The 25,604-nt window shown below is 37.3% G+C and overlaps 1 protein-coding gene across 1 annotated transcript in view; it reads right to left on the minus strand.

Moving 5' to 3' along the window:
* Positions 1–10,960: 10,960 nt before the first annotated feature.
* Positions 10,961–25,604, minus strand: part of COL1A2 (collagen type I alpha 2 chain) — a 37,760-nt gene continuing 23,116 nt past the window's right edge. The window contains exons 31-51 of the mRNA XM_055134077.1: positions 23,938–24,045; positions 23,238–23,291; positions 22,477–22,530; positions 21,696–21,749; positions 21,544–21,597; positions 21,340–21,447; positions 20,934–20,987; positions 20,091–20,144; positions 18,958–19,119; positions 17,688–17,795; positions 16,920–17,027; positions 16,488–16,541; positions 16,296–16,403; positions 16,075–16,128; positions 15,655–15,762; positions 15,145–15,198; positions 14,920–15,027; positions 14,278–14,536; positions 13,683–13,867; positions 12,385–12,627; positions 10,961–11,670 (exon numbers count right to left, since the gene is read on the minus strand). Coding sequence (XP_054990052.1) covers positions 11,524–11,670; positions 12,385–12,627; positions 13,683–13,867; positions 14,278–14,536; positions 14,920–15,027; positions 15,145–15,198; positions 15,655–15,762; positions 16,075–16,128; positions 16,296–16,403; positions 16,488–16,541; positions 16,920–17,027; positions 17,688–17,795; positions 18,958–19,119; positions 20,091–20,144; positions 20,934–20,987; positions 21,340–21,447; positions 21,544–21,597; positions 21,696–21,749; positions 22,477–22,530; positions 23,238–23,291; positions 23,938–24,045 — 2,238 coding nt within the window. The 3' untranslated portion in view covers positions 10,961–11,523. The remainder of the gene's footprint in view (positions 11,671–12,384; positions 12,628–13,682; positions 13,868–14,277; positions 14,537–14,919; positions 15,028–15,144; positions 15,199–15,654; positions 15,763–16,074; positions 16,129–16,295; positions 16,404–16,487; positions 16,542–16,919; positions 17,028–17,687; positions 17,796–18,957; positions 19,120–20,090; positions 20,145–20,933; positions 20,988–21,339; positions 21,448–21,543; positions 21,598–21,695; positions 21,750–22,476; positions 22,531–23,237; positions 23,292–23,937; positions 24,046–25,604) is intronic.

Genomic DNA, 25,604 nt, shown 5'->3' on the forward strand with positions numbered 1-25,604 from the left:
TGTATAGAATTTATTTGGCCAAGTTTTGTCGTTTCCTGATTTTCTGAGTCATTTTGTCAATGATCAAAGTCAATATTTAGAGATTTAGGAGAGTTTGAAGTTTGGGATGCAAACATAATGGCTAAAAGTAGATGGGACTAAAATATTTTCACTCTTGCTACATAACAAGTAAGCTTATGTTAAAATTTGCTGATGCAAATATTTATTGGCTACTTTTATAACAATTATTTAAAAAAAATGAAAGCTTATTTCTAACAGCCATTAATATACCCTCTGGTTTGGATTACACTAACACTATTTGAAATACCAGAGTAGACACATCTAAAGTTGTGGGTTTTACTAATTAGGGTATTTCCAAGGTTACTTAATCATCCCTGGAGAGTGGACTAATGTAGCTTTATTTCCCTCATGCACATATATACATGAGATCTTCTGTGGAAGTACTTTTAAAGTAAATTACCAGTTAGATATTATAATAGGTCAGAATTTAAGCATTTAGTCATGCACTCATGCTAATTTCCACTCTCTTTGTAATTAACATTCCTTCTGACTGGATTAATTGAGTTTGCAATAAGAAATCATATTTATAATACTGCAACTGTTCCCAAATTAATTGCTCACGTGTTCAATGAGCCATTACATGTTCTCATTTAAATCAGGTTAGAGAGCCCATAATTTTGGAGTTGTGGTCTTAGCCATTTTGAGAAAAGGGCCACAGGATCATCCAAGAATCTGTCAACAATATGAGGACAACATGATACTGTAGCACTGTCGTCCCATTGCTCAAGCAGGCACCAATAACGTCTCCACTGTGAGATTTGTTGTTACTGTTTTTGGCATATCAAATACACCATGGGTAGCTTGCTGGGCTCTCCAAGAGGGACGGAGGAATCAAATCTGGGTCAGTCGCATGCAAAGCAAATGCTCTACCCACTGTCCTATCGCTCCGACTCCTGAGGACAGCATAAACCAGTGATTCCCAAACTTTGAGTGTACTTGATAATAACATAAATTTTCAATAAGTGTACTCATTGAAACAGGTACATTGGCTTCATCTTGGCAATTGGATACTTTGGCAATTCTGACTAATTAGATATGGAAAATCTTTGAGAAGTATTGCACACTTGAAGAAAAAGACTGCGTTTATGCTGTTGCTTCCAACTTTAAAAATGATTTTAAAGGGAGAGTTTTGGAACCCAGTGTCTTTAGTGTAGTACATTTTTCCCATGGTAGTTTTAAGACAATATTTCAAACAAATCATATCATGAGTGGCTTATGGTGACCAAATGGTCTTCATGTTTTTTCCCCTAGCTTAGAATGGAGGCTAGGGATTTTACTCAAGTATCAATCTATTTTATTGAATTAGATGTACTTGACAGATACCTAGCCAAGGTGATAGCAAAAAAGAATCCAAGAGACCCTATAAATCTTACAAAATACGTGGTTTAATTTGTGTATTGGCGAGAAGACACATCACTTTTGGCATGGATTTGTCTTTTTCTCTTCACAGGTTCAAAGGACTTAGTGGGCCTTATTTCTATTTGATAGATAGTGATAGATAGCTTTCCCAAGTTAGGGGAAAAAACAATTTAAAAAAATATATATATATTTTTTAATTTATGATGGCTAGGTGAGTATTTATTATATTTTAAAGAAATCTAAGAAAATGTGTTGAGATTTCAATTGACCACGAGTTCACTACATTTTAACATAAGCCCAAATAATAATTGAAAGTGAATAATTTTTATGAATTACCCAAAAATGCTTGCTTAAATGTGAAATTTTCTAGATGTTATCTGAGGAAGGTTAATTTTTTCAATTAGAAACAGATCTTAAGAATAAATGTCGGGGCTGGAGAGATAGCACAGCGGGTAGGGCGTTTGCCTTGCACGCGGCCGACCCGGGTTCAAATCCCAGCATCCCATATGGTCCCCTGAGCACGGCCAGGGGTAATTCCTGAGTGCAGAGCCAGGAGTAACCACTGTGCATCGCCAGGTGTGACCCAAAAAGCAAAAAAAAAAAAAAAAAAAAAAAAAAAAAAAAAAAAGAATAAATGTCAAAGTAATAAATGGATAGTTACATAATAAAGTTCTTGAAATTATATTAGATTTCTATATTATAAAGAAAAGAAGTCCTGTAATCATGATTTTAAGAATGGGTGTTGAAAATAAGTAATCAAAAATACTTTTGTATGTCTTGTAATATTCATACCGATATTCAGAATATTGGAGATAATGGGTAATTTAACAATGTTTTAAACCATTAGTAAGTGTATATCACTGTCACTGTCACTGTCACTGTCACTGTTATCCCGTTGTTCATCAATTTGTTCGAGTGGGCACCAGTAACATCTCTCATTGTGAGACTTATTGTTACTGTTTTTGGCATATCCAATACGCCACAGGTAGCTTGCCAGGCTCTGCCGTGTGGGCGCAATACTCTCGGTAGCTTGCTGGGCTCTCCGAGAGGGGCAGAGGAATCGAACACGGGTTGACTGCGTGAAAGGCAAATGTCCTACCGCTGTACTATCGCTCCAGCCCAAGAAATTTCCTGAGGACATGACTTTAATAATTATGATTTTTTTGGTGTGTGTTGATAACTGTCAAGTTAAAATGACCCTGCCAAAGACAAAATTTTGAAAATCAAATTGTAAAAATTATATATCAGAAGTTTGACTAATTCAGCATGCATGAGTATAGTCCACTTGTGAAGAACTGGCTCACAAGGAAGCAAAAGAGACATTCCAAAATTCAGAAAGTATTCTCTCTAAAATTATATAAACCTAATGGCATAGGGTAGATACCAGTTGCATGTAAATTTGTTTTTTTATATCAGAAAAAAATGTTAAAGGTGAAATTATTGTCATCCTTTTATGAAAACTTAGAATAACCTGCAAGCTAAATTGTGAGAGCTTGGAGATTTGCTTATGAGAGGAAATCTATTTGTGATAGGAGAGTTTGGAACATAATTAAATTATAGTTGTGCTATAATTTTAGTCACTGAGGTCAGAGAAAATAGAAACCTGTGGAAAGGTGGTAACTTTTTCTGGTGGTGGAGTTGAAAGCTGGTAGGGTAGTTCCAGACCTTTGGAAATGCTAACAATGGGAGCACTTGTAATAATAATCACAATTTCCTCCAAGCCTCTAACTAGCTATACCTTTTTTGTAATTCTAACAATCTGATGATTTCTAAGATCTCAGGAAAAAATGAGATGAAATGAGATGTTGCTGAGCGCGCCCGAGAAATCGGTGATTAATGGGATTTCGTGATTCGTGATGAACAATCTGACAAGTAGTGTTACCAGTCCCCCATTTTACAGGTGAGGAAGTGGAGACAGGATTAAAATTCTTGTCTTCCCAAATTCCAGTCCTTTTGTCACATCCTCTTGTCTCTGCTGCTGCATAAAATCTCCAAGACTTCTGGCCTAAATCCTAATGAAGAGCTTTTATTGCATTTTAAGCAACATACATAACACTGGGCAGCTCTGGTACCTAAAATGATCTAAGCTTCTTTTGAGGTTTCCTTTGGTTCCTTTTGCCTGGCATTCACTACCTTCTTGTGAAAAGGAATATTGAAACCATGAAGATTGACTCCTTTGGAAGTGGGAGAGAAGGCTATAATCTTGGGCATACAGGAAGTAAGTATAGGATGCAGTTCTATTATCTCCTCCAAAATTTGAGTTTTCATTCTCTGATGGTGCACATGTGTCAGTGTTACAAAACTGGGGTATTTTATTATCCAGTCAGCAGGGGGAGTAGTGAACTTGAAGTGACATCAAGTAGGGAGAGAAAGGCCATTCATTCAGCACAGGGATTTAAGAGTAGATGTTTTTCTTCTGTCTAGTATTAATAGATTCCATTTGAAAAATGGTTCCTGTTTTTCCTTTTCATCGTATTTATGATTAAGTCTTTAGATACTAAGAGCAGTGCTGCACCAGAAAAATATGCACCTTAATGGTAAAGTGCATTTTGTGTTCATGAGTTTTAAAAAATATGTAGTGAATTGCTATTGTAAGGCTACCTTTCTAGAAACCATTAACATTGTTAATCCTGAGCAAATTAATTTTGTACCTTGGGCTGGAATAATAGCTCTGCTTGGAAGCAACCAGATGAAGAGGAGACATTTTGGTTCTATGAAATGATTTGAGGGTGCCTGAAAAACATGTTCTAATAATTGCCCTTAAAACCTTTTATGGTGCCTGGAAGTGAAAACCTCTTAAGCTAAATTCTCTCTCCCTTTCTCTTGCTCATCTCCCTTTCTTTCTCTCCTTCTTTCAAATCTACAATAGATGCCTATTTTACCTTTTTGAGTAGCTAAATAATTGATTCCTGATCTTGAGTTTGTTTGTTTGTTTTATTTCAAAAGCTTCCATGGTCAGGTGCATTTAGAAACTGCAAAGTAGATGGCAGGGCATTAAGTTATTTCCTAGCCGTGATTAAGTATAAATGGAGAGTTCAGAAAATGGATGTGGAAGAGCAAAAGGCTGCTATTTTAATTTGCACTGGGTAATGGTTACTTCTGCCAGTTCTTAAGATAAGAAAAGCATTATATTCTGATTAAGAAAGCCTAGTAATAAAAGTTTGGGGTTTAATAAAGTCATAGTCAATGAAGCCTGGGGTTTAATGAGTACTTTTTTGGGTGCAGTGTTTCATAAACATCACTTTTTGTTATAATTCCTTGTAACATATGAAAATGTTGTGAATCCCATTGAACAAACATATGCGTAAACGCAAATTACTTGCTGTATCAGAAGTTCATTATTGTTACTTACACCCCAAAACGTACCATGAGTCCTTGTTTAGGGCAGTATTTGTAGAACAGAGAGGTCAGAGGGCAGTCATGTGTGCCCCAGAGGATGTGCCAAACAACCCACAGGAGTTTAGTATTTTATATTTGTATGTATTTTCTGTCTTTTAAATATTTTTGTTGCAGATTTTAAATTGCATACAATATGTTAGTATTACACTGCACACATTTGTGATATCTTAATATAACTAGTTGTAGAACCCACAGTTTTATGGGTAGCATAACTCAAAATTGAAAGATTACCAATTTAAAGAGTGAAATGATCATAATTAAACTTAAATTCTAGACTTTGGTATTCTTAAATTAGAAAAACAATGATAGATAAAATCAAGAGGTCACTATCAGTGATGGGAAAATTTGAGCTTAATATTTGCAAGTAACATTTGCTCACAAACATCATCTGCCCAAATTTCACCAAGTGCATTCATACAGACCCCTTTCATCCTCTACAAGGTTCTGTTCTAAGAGATAGGTAGAATAGCTATGCTAATGATATACTAACCAAATTCTTAGACAACCTAAGAGACCTTCCCAATTTTGATCAGGTTATTTGTGTCTTGTTTTTGTTTGCATAATTATATACATTCTTTGTATATCTTAGATAAATCCTTGTCAGATGTTGTTGTGCAAATATCTTCTCCTAACCAGTTTACTGCCTTCATGTATATCATTGTATATTATATTTAAATCCACAAACTATTTGAAATTCATTTTTATGGTATTAAAAATAATCTGGTTGGGTTGTATAGCGTGCATAAAATATCTGAATAGGCAAATATGACATGCAGATGGCAACTAAGAAAATGTTCACCATCACTTAATAGAAAAATGCAAAACAAACTACAAAGACATAGTTCACACTATGAGAAAGGTCTATAGTAGAGGCTGAAAACAAGTGTTGGAGAAGATAGATGAGAAGGAATCCTTGTACACTTTGATAATATGAATTCCTGTAGCCCTTATGGGAAATGCTATCAAGGGTCTTTTAAAAATCCAAAAGTAAAAATTCCATAGGACCCAGAAATTTCACTCGAGTATTTACACATATATCTTGAAAATACTCATTTAAAAAGATATTTGTGCCCCTATTTATAGCACTATTTAAAAAATTATTAGTGAATTACCATGAGATAGTTACAGACTTACAAACTTTCATGCTTGTGTTTCAGTCATACAATGATCGAGTACCCATCCCTCCATCGGTGCCCATTTCCCACCACCAATGGTCCCAGCATCCTTCCCACCACCCCCACCCATCCCCTCCACCCCACCCTGCCTCTGTGGCAGAGCATTCCCTTTTGCTTGCTCTCTCCTTTTGGGTGTTGTAGTTTGCTATAGAGGTATTAAGTAGGCATCATGTTCAGCCTATAGTCTATTTTCAGCCCGCATCTTCCATCCTGAATGGGCCCCTTTGCTTGGTGGTCCCTTCTCTACTTGAGCTGCTTTCCCCCAGCATGTGAGGCCGGCTTCCAAGCTATGGAGGAATTCTCCTATTTACAGCATTATTAACATAACATCTAAACCATTAAGACAAAAACACTATAAAACCACTGCAGAAATAAGTGGTAGAATACTGTTCAGATTTTAAAAGCAGAGAAATCTTGCGTCCTAGATGACATGAATGGAACTTGAATTGATTATGCTAAGTATAATAATTTAGAAAAATAAACATATATACGATGTGGTTTCACTCATATGGAATATTAAATATAGTAAACAGAATTAAAAATACAACAAAAATGATAGATTTTGAGAAGAATATCGTAATTACCAGAGAGAAAGAGGGAATGTGAGGAATGGGTAAAGAGGGTCAACTGAATTTGGTGAATGTCACTAGAACTGTGATGGTGAGTGTAAGTGTAGTATATACACATATAGAGGGATAACGATATACTTCTAATACTGTATAATACTGTAGCTCAATAAACATTTTGTTTTTAAAGTAATAAGATATTTAAAATAATAATTTAGAAGCCAGGAGATAGTTCAGCTGTTAGGATGCTTTCATCACATGTGACCAACTCTAATCCTTAGCATCACATGCTACCTTACTAGTGCCAGGTGAAGTCCCGGAGGCCTCCAGCATCACTGGATGTGACCTGGGTGATCTCAGACCCTGCAGGGCCTGAGAAGCATTACATCCTCAGGTACTTTAATTGAGCTTCTGCTCCCATTGGCTGAGAATTGCCAGGAATGGCCCCAGAGCCTCCTGAGCACTTCTACCTGAGCACTTAGGAGCACTTCTACCACCAAATAACAATAATGAAACAAAATAGGTTTTCCCAAGGGCCTTTGATTCATGGTAGAACTGTTATTCATAACCTTGGCTGCTGACCATGAATTACGAGTTTGTTGCACTGAACCACAGGGATAAGTCAATCATTAAGAGATGTCTATGGTCCCCTAGCTGCAGTTTCTGGTGTTCCCTCGGGTCACTGAGTTGTTGAATCCCTGGCTGATCAAGGCACAAGAATAGAAAACATATTTTAACTTCTTGATCAGAGAGTCAGAAAGCTGAGCTAACAATTCAGCATTAGCTCTCTCCTGTTGGTGCTGTAATACCAACATATTTCAAAACAGATAGAGGATTCTGGAAGGGTTTAGATGCATCTGTGTACAAAAAAGATTTACAATGGGTTATTAAATGGGAGTTTTGTGGCTGGTTTCACGGAAAGTGCCAACCACTCTTTCTCCCAAATTTCCCCTGGTGCCACTGTCAACGGCAAAGTACTCATCTAGATGGATCATTGTTCTGACCTGAAATGACATTTTCAACTTTTCTTATATATAATCCAATTTCTGAACTTCCTTTTCAGTGCTATTAAGTGGAATAGCATTAAAAAAAAGTCTTCGCATTAAAGATAATAAATGTGTTCAGCATTGCTCAGGTGTCTCTGCTCTTTGCCAGTGAATTAGCTATATTGATTCTAGAATTTTAAGTGACCCTTCCTTTTACCAGATTTGATTAATATCTTCTATTCCATCTTGGCTACCTGCTTCTTCCCTTACTCATATGCAGTTTACTTCCCTCTCCGTCATACCAGTACAAAGTAGAAGTGCTGACTTTCTAAGGTTTAGGAAATATTATGAGGAGGAAGGTCACTTGGGCCTAGTAATTTGCTCCGTGGGAGGGATCCTAGAGGTACAAGGTTAAGCCTTCAGTACATTGTCTAGGTCCCGAGAGCATTCAGTGGACCTTCTGATTTGATAAGTAAAATACTATTCTCCTATGTCGTTTCAGAGAAGTCTTTAGTTAGAGAGTTTAAATATGAAATGAGATCTTTGGCAAGAGCTGTCTAGTTGAATCCAAATATCACTTTTAACTGCATCAGGAGGCTAAGGTTAATTTCCAGGATTCCGTCTCATTAGTTAGTAGTGCCTCTGATAATATTCTTGGAGGACACTTCATTTAGAGCTATGTTTACTCATTATTATATTCTTTTCTACAACTGAACTGCAAGCTCCCTGAGAATGCTGCTGCTTGCTTCTTTGAAGAAGTCCCATTGCCGTCCCCAGTCTGTGGAGTCGCTGGGACACAGTGGGTGATAAATCTTGAATTTGGCCTCTCCTTCATTTTCAGAGATAGGTGGATGGAGGCTGACTCCCCTATTCCTGGAGATGCCACTCTTTCAGCAGAATAGCCTCTGCTGATTGACAGAGAATTTTCATAATATTCTAAGAGTAGACCTGTAAGTCTACTTGTAATTCTACCTGTAAGTCAATACAATATTATAAATTTACACATAAAAATTATTCGTATCCATTGTATATAAATTTAGCTACTATTATCTTTAGATTCATGTTTTAATTTCTAATGACCATGTAAATGGGTTTATACTTGAAATATTGCAAACATTTTATGTTAAGTATTTTCTTCTGCTTCACCAATGTTACTGGGATACAAAAATTTGTCATAGATTTTCTGTTTCAGATACATAATTATTTCTTGTTATATTTTGGCCCCGCACCAGGCTGGCCCCAGAGGGGGGGCAGGTGAAAGCCCTCCCCACCCCAAGGGACCCAGCCCTGGCAGTGGACCTCCACTACCCCACCGCCACCACACTCCAGGCCGCTTTCTACATGCTCGAGCCAAGCCTCACTTATGAGTGAACATGTTCCTGGACTGTCACCATAAAGGGACATATAAATAAATATATATATATACATATATATGCGTGTGTGTATATGCACATATATATATACATATATATATGCTTCTTGGAGAGTCTGGCAAGCTACTGAGAGTATCCCGCTTGCACAGAAGAGCCTGGCAATCTCCCCATGATGTATTCAATATGCCAAATACAGTAACAATAATAGGTCTCATTCCCCTGACCCTGAAAAGAGCCTCCAATCATTGGGAAAACTGAGTAAGGAGAGACTGCTAAAATCTCAGGGCTGGGACGAATGGAGACGTTACTGGCGCCAGCTCAAGTAAATTGATGAACAACGGGATGACAGTGATATAGTGACATATATGTCCATATAATTTGGCCATATAATAATAAATTTCCTCATTGTTCTCAAAAAGATGTATCATAATTAAAGCTATATTATTATAGTCTCACACTTATAATTAAATGACTTATTAATAAATGTCAACTAAAGAAATTTCCCAATTTATATTGTTTGTTTGCTTTTATTTTATGCTTATAGTTGATGCTTAATAAATGTAGATTTTCTTCCTTTTTCTTCTCTTTATGCCTTCTTTATACTAACCTTATGGTTGTTTCTTGTAATATAAGGAAGGTCATAAATTATGTTTAATCCAGAGATTTCTATCTGGTTGCCATGTTCATTTTTCATGGCCATTTCAAGGACTAATTTGTAAGATTCTGATCACCAGGGTCTCTCTATATATCTTTATATCATTTGGCAAAGTTTATTGGTTAATTTATGTCAGATGTAGAGTGTTAATATTACAAAGAGTTGCTGAAATAACTTTACCCAATAGATCCCCAATTAGTGAACATCATAATTTTGCAGGATGCTGAGCGTTTTGATTTCTTGCTAAGTCTTATTTGTAGATGAGTATTGGTGATGTCCTAATTTAGGGGATGAAAGGACCATAATTGGAAGTTATATTTGGTAAGTAGTCCTTGCTAACTTTATTTGGAGTCTAAGATTTTTGTCATATTCAGTCTTTTTCTTTTTAAAACTAATCGAATCTTGAGATGACATAACTGGAGGCAAATATTACAATCACAATTATGTTCTGCAACAGGAAATAAGCTCTAAATGAATCTTAACATTTTACTTGACACATTACTATGTTTAAGTGTATTAAAGATGTCATTGAAAAGTGCAGAGGAGGAAAAATCAACGTGATTTGGCAGGTAGGTGTTCGTGGTACTATTATCCACAACTGTCTCTGCTGATTGACAGCACACACATTACCGCTTAACATTGTACTCAGTTGCATCAGATTAAAGTGTATGCCATTTTTTACTGAATATTTGAAACTGTTTTAGTTAATAGTGTTAATTGTTCATAGACCAACTTTCAGCCACTGTTTTAAAGTAGTTAATAGGTAATAAATCAAAAGACTTTTTGCTTAGAGTAAACTTAGGTCAACAATGTCAGGTTACTTAGGTCTTATGCATTTTGATTGGGAGAAATGTTTAATAGTCTGGAGAAGAAATCATTCACATATTAAGATATATAAAAACTGAAATTCAGGAAGATGAAATGTCAAGGTCAGATAAGAAGCACAGCCAAAACTGGAGCTCAGATCTCCTGAATCCTTGTTCTTTGCTCTAACATAGAAAGTTTCATTTATTTTTAACAAAGTAACTATCAGAAAAACGTGGTCTAATAATAGAGATGCTATAACTCATGTGTATATTGCAATGAGCATCAAAGCAAAGAACTCTACTCAATATTTTCTTTTGGAAAACAGAACATGCTTTATTTAATTTTTTTTACAAGTTAAACATCTCACATATACAAAATACAATTTAATTTTTATGCTTGTCCAATAACAAGGCTTCTTGGGAAGCATGGGAGAGAATGAAAATGAAACTAGCAAAGAACATGTGCTGAATTTAAAGAAGAGGCAGTATTGGGCAAATGATAATCCGCACACTTTTGATTGGGGATAAAGATGTAAAGAATTGATGCTAGATCAAATTAAAAAATACACAGCACAACTCAATACAGAGAAGTATTTATTTTTAAATTCTTCTAGCACCATAAAATTCTTCAAGTATTTAAAATATAATTAATTAGCACCTCTGTATTTTGAAAAAAAATAAGTACCTCAGGTCATCTCTGTCTAGGTTAGCACCTAATGTATACATAACACCCACAGGAAAGTGTTTTGAGGTAGTTAAACCTTTGGAAGTTTGGGTCTTAAACTTCTTTCTGTGGAAGATAGTCAAAAGCCACAAGTGGTGCAAATGTTCATGGTTTTTATTTTATTTTTCAATTTTTATTTATTCATTTTTTAAGACAAAGGTTGACATTTCCCACAACAGTTGTAAGAGTGCTGAAAAAAATCCAAATCGTTTGGGGAGGGAAGAATGGGATGGGAAGTTAATAAAATCATATTGCACAATGCTCTGATCAATCCTTCTCCTCTTTTACCCACAATTTAAGCAAACAGATGTGCAGAAGAAATGGAAGGATTTAGCTTTCAGTTAAAAAAGAAAAAAAGAAATGACGAGGAGAGAAACTTTGTATCAGATTTCCTTCTTTTTTAATTTAGGTTGAGTTCATTTATTTGAAACAGACTGGGCCAATGTCCAAAATGACTTCTTGGTCAGTGCCACCGATGTCCAAAGGTGCAATATCAAGGATAGGCAGGCGGGATGGCTTATTTGTCTTGTATTCAAAGATGGTCTTACTCCATTCGTTTGTCTTTCTCTGTTTAACAAAGAATAGTACATTATAAATTAAACTTATTTATTAATATAGTATCATCTGATCTCTAGATATTATCATCTGAACTCTAGATGCTATAGAGCTCTTGTGTCATTCTGAATACACATCTGGATCAACAAGTTCATCTTTGAAGCAGTAACATTAGATTGTTTCTTTGAATGAAGCTTCTTGGAGCTTATTTTAAAAAACTCAATACCCATTCCAAGTGATTTTCTTTAATTATAATTTTCAGGATGTGTGTGTGTAGTGACAGTGGGAATGATTAGGTGGATATGCAGTACTATTAGTGAATTTTAGTTATTTCCTAATTTATAGCATTATGGAAAAAATCAGGAAAATTAAATATAGGCCAAACTGGTAAGTACAATCAAATACATATAAGTTAAAAATAAGACTCAAGACTTTAATCCCTAAGAAATTTAAACTATATGCATATCATCATCATTTAAGAAATTCACATTAAAAGAAAGCTAGCTAATATGTGAACACAAGCATATATTTCTAATATTCAGAGAACCTCAGAAGGCAAAATTTGGTAATATTTTGGATTTACCATCTGAATTTAAACAAATTCACTTATGAAAAGGACCAAATAAGTTAGGTCCTTTGATCTATTCATTTAATGGTTTAATCTAGCATTTTCTCTAAACCATTACCTCCAAATAAACATTATTCCCATATTTTACTGTTACTTACAGAGCATCCATCTTCAAGAACATTGTAAGTGAACCTGCTGTTGCCCTCAGCAACAAGTTCAACATCATTGGAGCCTTGCAGAATGACAGCCTTTTTCAGGTTGCCAGTCTCATCATCCATATATGCAATGCTGTTCTTGCAGTGGTAAGTGATATTTTGAGAGGCATGGTTGGCTAGTAGGCGCATAAAGGCAAATTGGGTAGCCATTTCCTTAGTAGTAACTCCTTCAACATTGTATTCAAACTACGGGGAATAAAATGGGAGTTATCAGTAAGTGGAGAAGAACTAAGATAGTAAACATCCAACTTAAAAAATATGCTATTGGGGGGCTGGAGTGATAGCACAGTGGATAGGGTGTTTGCCTTGCACAAGACCAACCTGGGTTCAGTTCCCATCATCCCATGTGGTCCTCCAAGCACTGCCAGGAGTTATTCCTGAGTGCATGAGCCAGGAGTAACCCCTGTGCATCATGGGGTGTGGTCCAAAAAGCAAAAAAAAAAGTATGCTATTGGGAGGAATCATGATTTCAAAATTGAATCTTAGAAAATAATTTTTTTTTTAAGGAAACTGGATTCACTTGTTTTTGAAGCATGGGTTCTTTAGAAGGGTTGAAAGAACTACTTGGTTGAGTCGAGGTAATTTCAAAAAGATGTTTGCTGTCTCAGACAAACCTTTATTTTTGTTTTCCTGTTTTGGAGTCTGGGGGAATTTTGGGCCAAACTGGAGGTGTTCAGAGCTTACTCTTGGCTTTATGCTCAGGGATCAATTCAAGCAGTGCTCTTGGGACTACACAAAGTGTTAAGAATGGAACCAGAGTATTCATATGCAAAGCAAGTGCCTTACCCTTGTACTATTTATACAGCCATATAATGTTTCATTTTTTAAAATAGGAGAATAAGGGAATAGTAATTTAGACCTCTAAGTTTTCCCTTTTTTGCAATTTCTGTCAGGAGGCATTCGATCAAGTTGGCTGAAAGGTTAAAAAAAATTAAGAAAAGTGCATGTCCTGAAAATAGTATAAGTATTGGTTCAGGGTTCTATCTTGTTAGTACTCCTTCACATTAAATGATTCCACTTTTCCAGTGATTATCAGTTAAGTAAAATTTAAATAATTCTGAGTTGTGCATTTCTGTGCCTAATCAGTACATCTTTAATATTTAATTGAAGATATAATATGTGCAAGTAGCAAGTTCTTTAAAAAGTCCATTTTGGTAAAGGATTAAAATGAAGATAATTAAGACACAAACTATTATAACAATATTTTTATGAAGAGAATAATTATTTTCAGGATTCCTCACCTGAGTCCCACCATTGATTGTTTCTCCAAACCAGATATGCTTCTGGGCCTTAGAATTTTTGTACCAGTTCTTGATTGGGATGTTCTCAGGTTGAGCCTTGATGCAAGTTTCACCAGTAGAGAAATCACAGTATACTTTGATAGCATCCATAGTGCAGCCTTGGTTAGGATCAATCCAATAGTAACCTTAAAAAAAACATTACTTAGATCATTAAAGCTTTCACTGGATGGAGCATAGGTTCTAAAAACTATTAATTAAAGATTTAGATTCTCACAAGTGTTTTAACTGTACTATTTTGTCATTGCCACCTTAACGAGAAGGCAGAGGCTATTTTTAAGATTAGATACTTTTTGCTTTTCTTTCACAAAAAATGAAATCAGGATACACTCATTGCCATGAAAAAAAGCAAAAAAATATGTATCTGAAGAGAAGTCTGAAAATGGATACTGGGGTAGGGAAGGGAGAAAATGATGCCTCATCAAATGAGTATGATTTCACCAACTGCAATTGGGATTTAAATACATTTTCGTTTTAAGGGGTGGTAGGGACTCATTTGAAAACTTGTGAGACATATATGCCTGGCTTGGACACCTACCGCTGCTCCACTCTGGGTGGCTAAGTCTCAAGTCACGGCACATGCGAGCTGGGTTCTTCTTAGATCCTTCAGGAGTAAGAAGAGTTTCAATCTGATTGTTGAGAGATTTCAGAGTAGCATCAACTTCATAATCCTTGGGTCTGAGAGAAGGCGGTGAACGAGGCTGGTCAGCTCTGTAGAAGTCTCCATCGTAACCAAAGTCATAACCACCACCACTTGGACCAGGAGGTCCAGGAGGACCGGGAGGACCAGGAGGGCCCTGCAAAGCGAATGTGTGTATAATTACAGGATGACATATCATTGACAGCAGATTTTCAATTGAGTGGATTGCAAAACATGTTTTTATGAAGCTAAAAAAAAGAATCAAGTTCATGTAAATAAACAAGGTCTTTCCTCACACTTGCAAAAACAGATTGAAACATCACTGCATACACTCTTTACATATTTTTAGAAAACAAAATTTTATATGCCTAAAACTTAACTATCAATAACTGTGTGGATCATGGCTCTTTAAGGGAAATGAAAGAAAACATAAAGCAGAGGGGATAAGTTTAATATCTTGTTATAATTGTCTTGGTTTAAATGGGAAAAGGTAGGTTTTAGCTCATTGATGTCTTCTATTAGTTTCCAAATGATACTTACAGCAGGACCTTGATTGCCCTGGGAACCACGAATGCCAGCAGGTCCAACTGTGCCAGGATGTCCACTACGACCATCTTTGCCAGCAGGGCCAGAAGGACCAGCAGGCCCCTAAGAAAGGAGGATACCAAATCTGTGAGCCAGTAAAAACACTGAAAGGGAGCAGAGGTCTGAGATTCATATCTACAGACTCGATTTCAGAGATACATGTCTCTTAAATCAACCTACCCTAGGACCAGCAGGACCCACAGAGCCAGGAGCACCTTGATCACCATGGTGACCCTGTACAAAAGAAAGAAAAAAAAACACACTTTTAGAACATCTGTCAATAGATAGATTTGAAGACACTGAATGGGAAACTTCTGTTTTAATGGGCTGTATTGAGAAAGCTGAAAATGTAAAGTGGAGCTCTTTTCGCTCATGATGTCTTTTATAATTATTTTTTTCCTCACTAGCTATTTTAACAGTGTAATATTAGTCATTCCTCTAATTATATTATTTTAACTGGGGTTGAAGGACATTGCTGCTAGGAGATATTAATATATGAATATTTCTGTCTCTCTTAACCCTCCCGTTTTGGGGTTGGAATGAAATAGATTTGTTTCTGGAGGCATGGACTTAGAGAATAGGAAGAGAATATGATGTAGGGTGTTTTGGAACATGGAAATCTGTGGAAAATCATTTGAATTATGGGCCTGTAAAGTCTGCACATAAGCCGGAGGTCTATATTGTACTTACAGCAAGACCAGGAAGACCTTGCAATCCATTGTGTCCCTTTAAGCCAGGAAGACCTCTGGCCCCCTTGTCACCAGGCTCTCCCTTATCACCTCGAATACCTTGTGGTCCCTGTAAAGAAAGAAGACAGTAGAACCTTTACATCCTATAAAAAAGGACATAAAGTGTCAACAGTTTAATCTGTTTAATTAAGACATGCAAAGATCTAAAATTCATGTAGGCAATAGTCCCATCTCTTAATTTAATTCACTTGAATTGTCTTTAAAGTGGTTGGTTATAGCTTCATGATCATTTAATAGATACGGACTAAAATTTTAAAAAAATGTGACATCTGGCCTATATATTCTTAGTTCTCTCATTAGGTTATCTGAAGGGATCCTTCTTAAATAGTAATTTGTAAAGAAGTCTTCCCCGTGAACTTACACTAGGGCCTCTTGGACCAAAGGCACCAGCGGGACCAACAGCTCCAGCAGGACCCTGTGAATTAGAAAAGAAACAAGTAACTTATTAGCAAGTACTCATTAGTACTCATTAGTACTCATTAGTTAAACCTAGGTACTCCTCCCAGTGAACCCCACAGTTCCCAAGTGTGGAGACTTTCAGTAGTGAAACGTAATGATGACAGCCTGGAGGGACATACTTACAGGTTCACCACGGTTTCCATGCTTGCCAGTGGGGCCCACAGGGCCATGAGGACCAGGTGCCCCTACAGCACCAACAGGGCCAGCATTGCCAGGATACCCACGTTCTCCCTGAAGAAGGCAAAATAACAATAAACATTAGTGTGGCCCATGCTTCAGTTATTTTTAAATTGAAGAAAGTTGGGATACCCTTACCTTGTGTCCAGGCTGACCATCGCGGCCGGGGGGACCATCGCTCCCAGGATTGCCCTGTGAAGAGCAAATCACATCAGTCAAGACTCAGAGTGGAGCTCTGAGGCCTGGCAGCCCCTCTACATCAGCTACTTCTCTTCATTTCACACAGATACCTCACATCGCAGTGCACAAGTACGAATCCCCATTAAAAATTAAGAACAAGAACACACATGCCTAGATTTTTCTTTAGATTTGAAATATTTTAACTTGGCTTTTCAAAGGTAGTAAACCCAAGTAATATTTGCATCTTCAATACTCAATCTGTGTGAATAGTATGGAGGAGTAAATGGTCTTGTTTAGAATCTTAAGACAAAGCCACCTCAGCTCAAACATAAAGTTAAATGCAATGTAATGCCTCTAAGTTTGAGTCTACAAACTTGAGGCAGGACTCACATCGCGACCAGCTTCACCAGGAGCACCGTTGACACCAGGATTTCCCACAGCACCAGGGGGACCACGGGCACCAGGAGGGCCAGAAATACCAAGGGGACCAGGTTCACCCTAAAGAAGCAGAGAAAACAACAAAAAGTTTTCCCTTATTGGATTGGGTGTTAATATCTCCTCCAAAAAAACCCCTCATTCTAATCTGGTGAGAAAGGCTATATTGGTGTGAGTCACAAAAGGAAAAGAAGTGTCTTTAGCATCATTGTCACTCTCCTTTTACACACCTAGATAGTCAGTTTTACATACAAAATGAGCTGATTTTTATCTGTAGCATCTGCATCTCGCAAAACCAGTATTCACAAACTTAGAGTTTATGGAGATGAGATCGTTTCTAGTTTCTAGTTGCTGTCATCTATAAGGTTAAATGGGATGATTCAGAACTTTCAGAATTTCATTCTTCCTACAGGATAAAGGATGCCAGCACTTCATGTTGCAGAGGAGTAAATGCAATTAGAACTTATATCGTTCTTACGCATGTTAAAAGAACAAAAAATCATTCTGCATAATGTTAAGCTGTGTCTTTATAGCATGTGTCTAAGTAAGGTGGTATTAAAGCTTCTTAGACAAAGACATGTGATCTGTATAAAGAAAATGCCATGAATTAAAAAAAAACACCTTAAGTGGAGTTATTCAGTGATCAATTTGTCACATTTGAAGTGGCAGCTTTTAAAATCTTTTATTATGTTAATGAGAATCAGAATGGTGTCAAATACTTACCACAGATCCCGCAATACCTGGCAGACCACGTTCACCTCTGGAGCCAGGAAGACCCAGAATACCAGGGGCACCAAGAAGACCCTGAGGACCTGGGGTGCCAGGAGGTCCCTGAGCAAGAGGAAAAATACTGAATATTACTGGTAAGATCTGGAGCAATAACAGGCTGACTTATGGACTTTGAGTATGAGCTCCCTTGTCTGGGTAAAAGCTAGTGACTTCCTATTGGTTGGACAGATCATAGATCATCATTGTCATCATAATGATGACAATAAGATTCTATCTTTACACAATTTCTTGAACCCAATTCCTCCTTCAGACCAGTGGAACAACATTTAAAAATATATTTGTGAGTTAATAAAGACACCTGAGGTAGTAGAACCGAGGTTTATTTTTATTTATTTTTTGCTTTTTGGGTAACACCCCATGATGCATAGGGGATACTCATGGCTCTGCACTCAGGAATCACTCCTGGCAGTGCTCGGGGAACACATGGGACGCTGGGAATCTAACCCAGTTAGCCCCATGCAAGGCAAACGCCCTACCCACTGTGCAATTGCTCCAATCCCCACCATGAGTTTTTATAGAATTTCTCCAGGGAAGCAAATTTTGACCTTGGCCATTTACTGATCCATGTGTAGTAAAAGCACATATCAGAATAGCAATAATTTAGGACAATGTATACTTGGGGAACTAGTTTAAAATGAGATGAAATAAACATTTTATAAACAAAATAAAAGTTTACTGATATCAACTAATGGATAATAGAACGACAATAGCACTGATTTTGATCCAATGCTTATACTAGTAAGGTATCCTAGTAGCTTGAGCAATAGCACAACAGGTAGGGCATTTGTTTTGCACACGGCGACTCGTGTTCGATTCCTCAGTCCCTTTTGGAGAGCCCGGCAAGCTACCGAGAGTATCCTGCCCACACGGCAGAGCCTGGCGAGTCACCTGTGGTGTGTTCAATATGCCCAAAACAGTAACAACAAGTCTCACAATGGAGATATTACTGGTGCCCACTAGAGCAAATTGATAATAATGGGATGACAGTGCTACAGTGCTACATTTATTGTCACCCTAGCCCAGTGCCTTCTGAGCAGTTGCTGGAGCTATAACACTTTAATGGCTGCTGGACAAATTTACTCCCTTGACGGAGTTCTACCTGAGAACTTACAATACTCATCAAAAAATACAAACTATCGGAATAGTGATGTAAGGGTTTTAATTCTAGATAGTTATTAAGAAAGAGAAATCTGAAACCACTTACAGCAGTACCAGGTTCTCCATTTGGACCCTTCTCGCCAGCAAAGCCTGGAAGGCCAGAAGCACCTGTTTCTCCGGTTCGACCAACTGGGCCCTGGTCACCACGAGGACCACGAAGGCCTTCTTTACCAGCAGCACCAGGGGGGCCAGGGGGCCCAGTGATACCCTGTAAGCAAATTCACAAGGTCATTTGTTTCTGTTAATGATCACTGTGTACTTGAAAGAGCAGCAAAGTCTCTAGATACTAAGATGCCATCAGTGGAAAGCAAGAATATAATATCTGACCATCTTTGGGAAATGTTGAGACTTTCAAAAGTTTCTTGTAAAAAGAAACAAGTCTCATTCCTCTTCTTCTGAGGCTGTAATAAACAACTGAGACAGAGGTGATGGCAAATGTTGATTGTGGATAAGAAATTCTGTGCTCCCCATTACCTGGCATATTGGAATAGGAACTCAGGAGAGTTATGACTTAGTTGTAAATGAATGGGACTTTGGGTTTTGGAGGACGCTGCTTATTTCTTTTTGAAGAAAGTCAATACTGGCATTTTGTTCATAATTGAGGAATCACATATTCCCTCAACTAGGTTTAATTAAATACCTATAGGGAATGAAGATTTTTCTCTTATGAACTTGTAAAAGGATTCCAAGAAATCAACATCTTTGCTATTTTTTCCCTGAAACTTTAACCAGGAGACTTAATCCTTGGTAATTAATTAAATTCTCTTGAGCCCTGACAGGCGAGTCTGAATCAGAATTAAATTAGAAGCCAAACCACCTTTAAATTCAGGAACAATTATACCTTAACAACGAAGGCAGAATGTTGGCCGTAAAGGGTAATTAGATATAAAAATATCTGATATGTGACTTAAAACTGTTCTGGTTTTTTATTTTTAACAGAGACCGTACCCCTAAAAGGGGACTTGTGATCACAAGAATAAAAGCCTTTTAAACTGATATTATAAAATATAATTTATGATGGTTTTGCCTTAATGGGTCAAAAAAATTGATTTTGGCCTAGGAAAGTAATAGCAAGATATTATTAGCATGTTTTCATAGAGATTTTGTTACTAGTTTCCTCCTCATGTTCAAGACTTTTTGCTAGAGAAATGAGACATACGTTTGATGTGATTTACTTACAGAGGGCCCAGGAGGCCCAGTCCGTCCTGCAGCACCAGGGAAACCAGTTGCACCCTAAAAGCCAAGCACATTCCACAGTTAACATCAATTCCAGTGTTTTGAGTACGAGAAATTTTTCCCTTGGAAAATTCTCAATTCATGTGTTCAAACATGGACCAAGGATTAAACAGTGTGGGTACTAGTGAATCTGAAGCCTAAAGACCCTCTTTTCCTGCACATCTTTTTGTCTAGCCTGCTTCCACTTGCAAATTTCCATATGTTACATTAAGGGTCTTATGGTCCTTTTGAAATGTCTGTTGGTTATAAGAAGAAGAAGGACATTATGCCCTTAATACGTGTTAATGTGTAATCATTAGTTAATTACCTAACTGACTGCCAAGGAAGTGGACACTAAGCACTTTTGTTTATAGAGGAAGTATAAGACCTAGACCATTAACTGCTGTGAGAGAAAGTAGTAGTCAGTGGAAGGAAGCCTAGGTCTCTAGAGATTTCCCTAGATGCCAACGGGGGAAACACTTGGACAGGCAGAAGAATGAGGCATCAAAAGAATAAAGAGTAACAAAGACCTACTTTATCATTTCACAATCAAACTATCAAGGGTTCAATTTGTTATTAAGTCAAGCAAGATGGTATTAATATATACTACACTAGTTCCAACTGGAATTAATATTAATGTCATGACTGTCAATAAGTGAATGTCTTTAGCTTCAGCAACAGAGTTCTTATGATGAGGGTTAACTTGAATTTCAAGCATCATTATTATAACCCAAATTTCTCCCAAATTTCAAATTATCTCTCATAGGTTTCCTGAATAAAAATTACAAGTTCACACTAAATACTCACAGGGGGACCACCATCACCTCGGCTCCCAGCAGGACCAGGGGGACCATTTGGACCCTAAATGGAAACAAGGAAAAAAAGGGACAATCACAGAACAATTATTACAAATACTACTTCCTCTTTCTAGCCCCCCTCCCCAAAGGAACTGTTTTCCTGGTAATTAATTATCAGCATCATATCAATTCTATATCTGTGCTTCAAAATCACAACTGGATTATTGAAGAAGATAAAGCAATCTTTATTAAATGTTTATGTAAAGCAGTAGGCAAAGTCACCTTCTATTCTCTCATACCTTTCCTGATGTACAGTAGGTACTTGATCAATATATTACATTAGGTTACATCGATTAATCAAAGCAGATTTTCAAGATTTAACTACATGAGCTGTGATTGACAAGAATCTGACTTACAGATGGGCCAGCTGCTCCAACTGGGCCCGTGGGACCAACGACACCATTTTCACCCTTAGGCCCTTTGGTTCCTCTCTCTCCCTTAGCACCAGGTTGACCAGCAGCACCCTATTGGAAAAAAGCAGTTCCAGTTTAGATATTCTAACTCATGAGACTTGCCAGTTAGGGATGTTTTCCGATTAACCTTCATCGTATAATACTCACAGCAGGGCCAGCAAATCCGTTGGGGCCAGCAGGACCAACTTCACCACGTTCACCCTAGGAAGAGAAAAAGATTCCAAAATGTCTTAGCAATCTTATATTTATTAATGACTGAAAAACGTCAGGTATTCAATATAAACCAGGTTTCTACTTACAGGACTACCACGAGGGCCAGCAGGACCAGCAGGGCCAGCGGCACCGGCTTCACCCTATAACAAGACAAACAACGTTTATTAATATGCTTCACACAGGTGCATTATGAGGTAGAAGAGAGAGAAAGCAATAGAAGACTATGGGCTCTTGTAGAGTTTGAAACTTGTATTGGAAGAGGTAACAAATGCGCATTTCACAAAGTAAAATAAAGTGTACTTTTACACTGTGTAATGTAGTATTCATTTAAGGGGTTGAAGAGGTATTGGTTATACATTTACAAAATACTATAAATCAGTACCCACAATAGCAGGAGGAAGACATTTTAATTTTTAGATGGACACAAGGCTGATCTATCTGCTGCAATCTGTGCAATACAATAAATAAGTTCTATTTTAAGTAGAATGTTCACTGTGAAATAGGTACACTATGTATTCTATTGATTTTTATTTATTTATTTATTTTACAATTGAAGGCTCTAAGGAAACTCAGTGCATTAAGATATTGTTAATGGGGAAGAAGGAAAGCCTTCAAAACAAATGATAGGGATTAAAGCATAGATCAGATAGCTGGCACATCTATAGAAAAGGAAAAAAGAACTTTAAATACACAGCATTTGTTTTCCACTGCCTCTATACAACAGATAGGTTTTAAAATAAGTGGACTTTAAACCAAGCCATAAAAATGAATTGCTAGGTTTTTTTGGGAGCTAGAGCAAGCAGGACATTTTAGACACTGCTATGGGCTTAGAGAGTGGTAACTCTGTGAAAATGCTTGCTTACTTACCCGGTCACCAGCAGCTCCAGAAGGACCTGGGGCACCTACAGCACCAGGAGCACCCTAATCAAAAAAAAAAAAAAAGGAAGCAAGTTTTAGCAATAGTAACATGTCTTTACCATCAAAAGTGAACCTTGACATTGCCCCTTGTTGTGCTCAAACAGCAACTGGACACTTTTACTACACACTCGGGAAGATATCAAGAAGGCCTCAGATGCATTTCAGTTCTAATTATGAAACAGATAAAAAACCACTGGCAGGTGGGGAGTACCCCAGTGATAAACGTTATGAAGTGTATGAGTTAAGGGCAGGTTAGAAACTGGGGAGATCTGAACCCTCTGCTTTTACAACATTCCCCGGAGAGCAGTGAATGCGTAGCCTTCTTTGAAACTGTTAGGGCTGTGATTCAGAGGGAACAACTATTATGAAAATGCCACAGGGAGTTATTAGCTCTGAGGAAGAAGTGGGACAAAAAGGTAGATTTTGCCTAGAGGAGCCACGAGGCCAATATTCTCAGTAAGATTATTAGGCCTTTTGGGGCCTAATGATTCAACTGATCATTGGGATGGTTCTTTTATTGCTGCATTCTTAGGACTTACATTTGAATAAGCAGGACTTTATTGGACATTCTGGCTCCTTAGAATGTAAAAGTATTACTGTTTTTCCTAAAGCAGCATAATAAGCAATCATTTAAAGTTCCAATAAATCTATTCTGTGATTTCTCTTTTAGAAACTTCTCAAGTCAAAACCAAACAGAGAAACACACTCACACGAGCACCATCTCTGCCTGGGTTACCGATTTCACCTCTGAGACCAGTTTCACCCTGGAAAAAAAGCAAGAACAACTTTTGGTTTTCCAACCAAACTTTTTAATTAAAATTAATCTGAACTATTTTCACATAACATACTACAAATCCGTCAGTCATTAATATCTTGAGTAATAGATATGCTACCATTCTACAATGTAGAATAAGGTAAAAATAATAATTCAAGATTCTTCCCAGATCATTGTTAAATGTTCTCTTCTAGTTTCCATATACCCTCCTGGAGCATAATCAAGCAAGGTACAAATTCATGTGGACAGAATTATAAGGCAACATCACAATAGGCTGCAGTGCCTGATCACTTTTATGGCATAACTAATGCAGCAGCACGGTTGACAGCTGTTCAATATAGTTTCTTCCCATTAATTAGGGCAGGATGAGGCATTATTGTTAGTGGCATTAAAATGAGCCTCATGTATTACTCAACACCATCTGTTTGCATGAAATTCCATGGTAGCAAGGAATTTTGCCAGATTAGTGAGTTTAAAAATGCTTAGGTGCTAGGTGGTGAGGAAAACGTATAGATAGCAAAATGCTCCTGGACCACTTGCCAAGCACTAGAAAAACTTGAGTGTCCTCGTATGGCCTTCTTTACTAGAGTTTCTCAACATTAGAACAATAATAACCCCCAACAATAAGAGGGTACCTTTTCGCCCTTGCCTCCAGGTATGCCTGCAGCACCCCTCTCTCCTGGAAGTCCACCAGGGCCAGACGGACCAGCATTGCCAGGAGCACCAACCACACCGGGTTCACCCTTAAATCAAACATATGTGAAATCAATTATTTCAAAGTAGGAAAGAAGGAAATGAAGACTCAAACCCTTAAAGGATTTCAATTTAAACATTTAATAGATAGCATTATTGCCTGCTTAGAGACAGGGAGGAAAGCTATTGAAAGAAAGGAGAATACATAGAAAAAGATGCTATTCATGACATGTTGACTAAAGAAGAGAGGGGAGTGGGAGTGGGTGGTTGTGATTTTTTTTTTGTGAGCTGTTTCCAATTTTCTTAAAGATGACAGGCATGAAAAAGAAGATAGGACAATGAGAGTCAGAGATTGGAAAATTTTGCCACAAACATTTTTCAAGGATAAATCTCTTAACCCTGACAGGAAATCTGGAGTCTTCATCAGCTGGAGAGATGGTAACATTTTAATCTGTTTAAGAGTGGGGACTATTGCTTCAATTTTTATATAGATTCCTACAATCTCACATACTTAAAATCTATTGACTAGCTTCTGAAATAAACCCTTTGAAAGTCCTATCTTACCGAACGCTATTTTTTTTCTTATTTCCTCTCTCCTCTTTACCTGGTCTTTATGATGTGTTTTTTTTTTTCAGTATTCTTTCAGATACCAAAATACCTTTTAACAGCTAGTCTTTACTCTTTTTTTCTAAAAGTAAGAGAAGTAATGTCAGTTGCTTGTCATCATTGTGGTTAAATGTTTTCCAGAAATGTTTAATTCCCTTTATTCTAAAGATTCAGTTTTGAAGCAAGTTTCAAACATATATTCTGGGATGAAGGTACTGTTCCATTAAATTTTTTTTGTTTTTGCTTTTTGGGTCACACCTGGCAATGCACAAGGGTTACCTCCTGGCTTTGCACTCAGGAGTCACTCCTGGCAGTGTTCAGGGGACCATATGGGATGCTGGGAATCGAACCCAGGTTGGCCGCGTGCAAGGCAAACACCCTACCCCCTGTGCTATTGCTCCAGCCCCTGTTCCATTAAATTTTATCATCATAATTATTCCAATTAAAATGTAGATTAGTTCTTCAATATTCTATTTTTGCTGGGGTAGGGCATTATCTATATCTGGACATGCTTGGTTGCACTCAAGATATACTCCTTGCTTTGTGCTCAAGGATCACTTGTGGCAGGGCTCTGGGGACTGTACGTAGATCTGGGGATAGAATCCGGGTGGGCTACATGTAAAGTAAGTGTCCTACCTGCTGTACAATAGCACCAGCTCCTAATTTCTGAAAATGTACCCTTTGCATCCTGAAAATTTTGCACCAAACTTTACTGCAGGAGAAGGTTAGAAAGTTTGTTCCTTAGGAATAGTGTCCAAATGTATATAATGTTTCTATTCGAGCAAAAGTAGTAGCAAAAAAGAACAGGGTGAAACATATATATGTGTGTGCATGTGTAGCACACTGAGGTTTCCTACTTTTTATAGCAGTCAGGTTTTCTGGAATAAGATTATTATTTTCTGAGATGAAAAAACCATCACAGAACTGTAAATAAGTAAAAATAATATAAAACATATGTAGTCTCATATCTGTCGTCCCCTTTTGTAATTATATGCAATAGTAA

Source organism: Sorex araneus, chromosome 1, assembly GCF_027595985.1.
Source record: "Sorex araneus isolate mSorAra2 chromosome 1, mSorAra2.pri, whole genome shotgun sequence".
Lineage (NCBI taxonomy): Eukaryota > Metazoa > Chordata > Mammalia > Eulipotyphla > Soricidae > Sorex > Sorex araneus.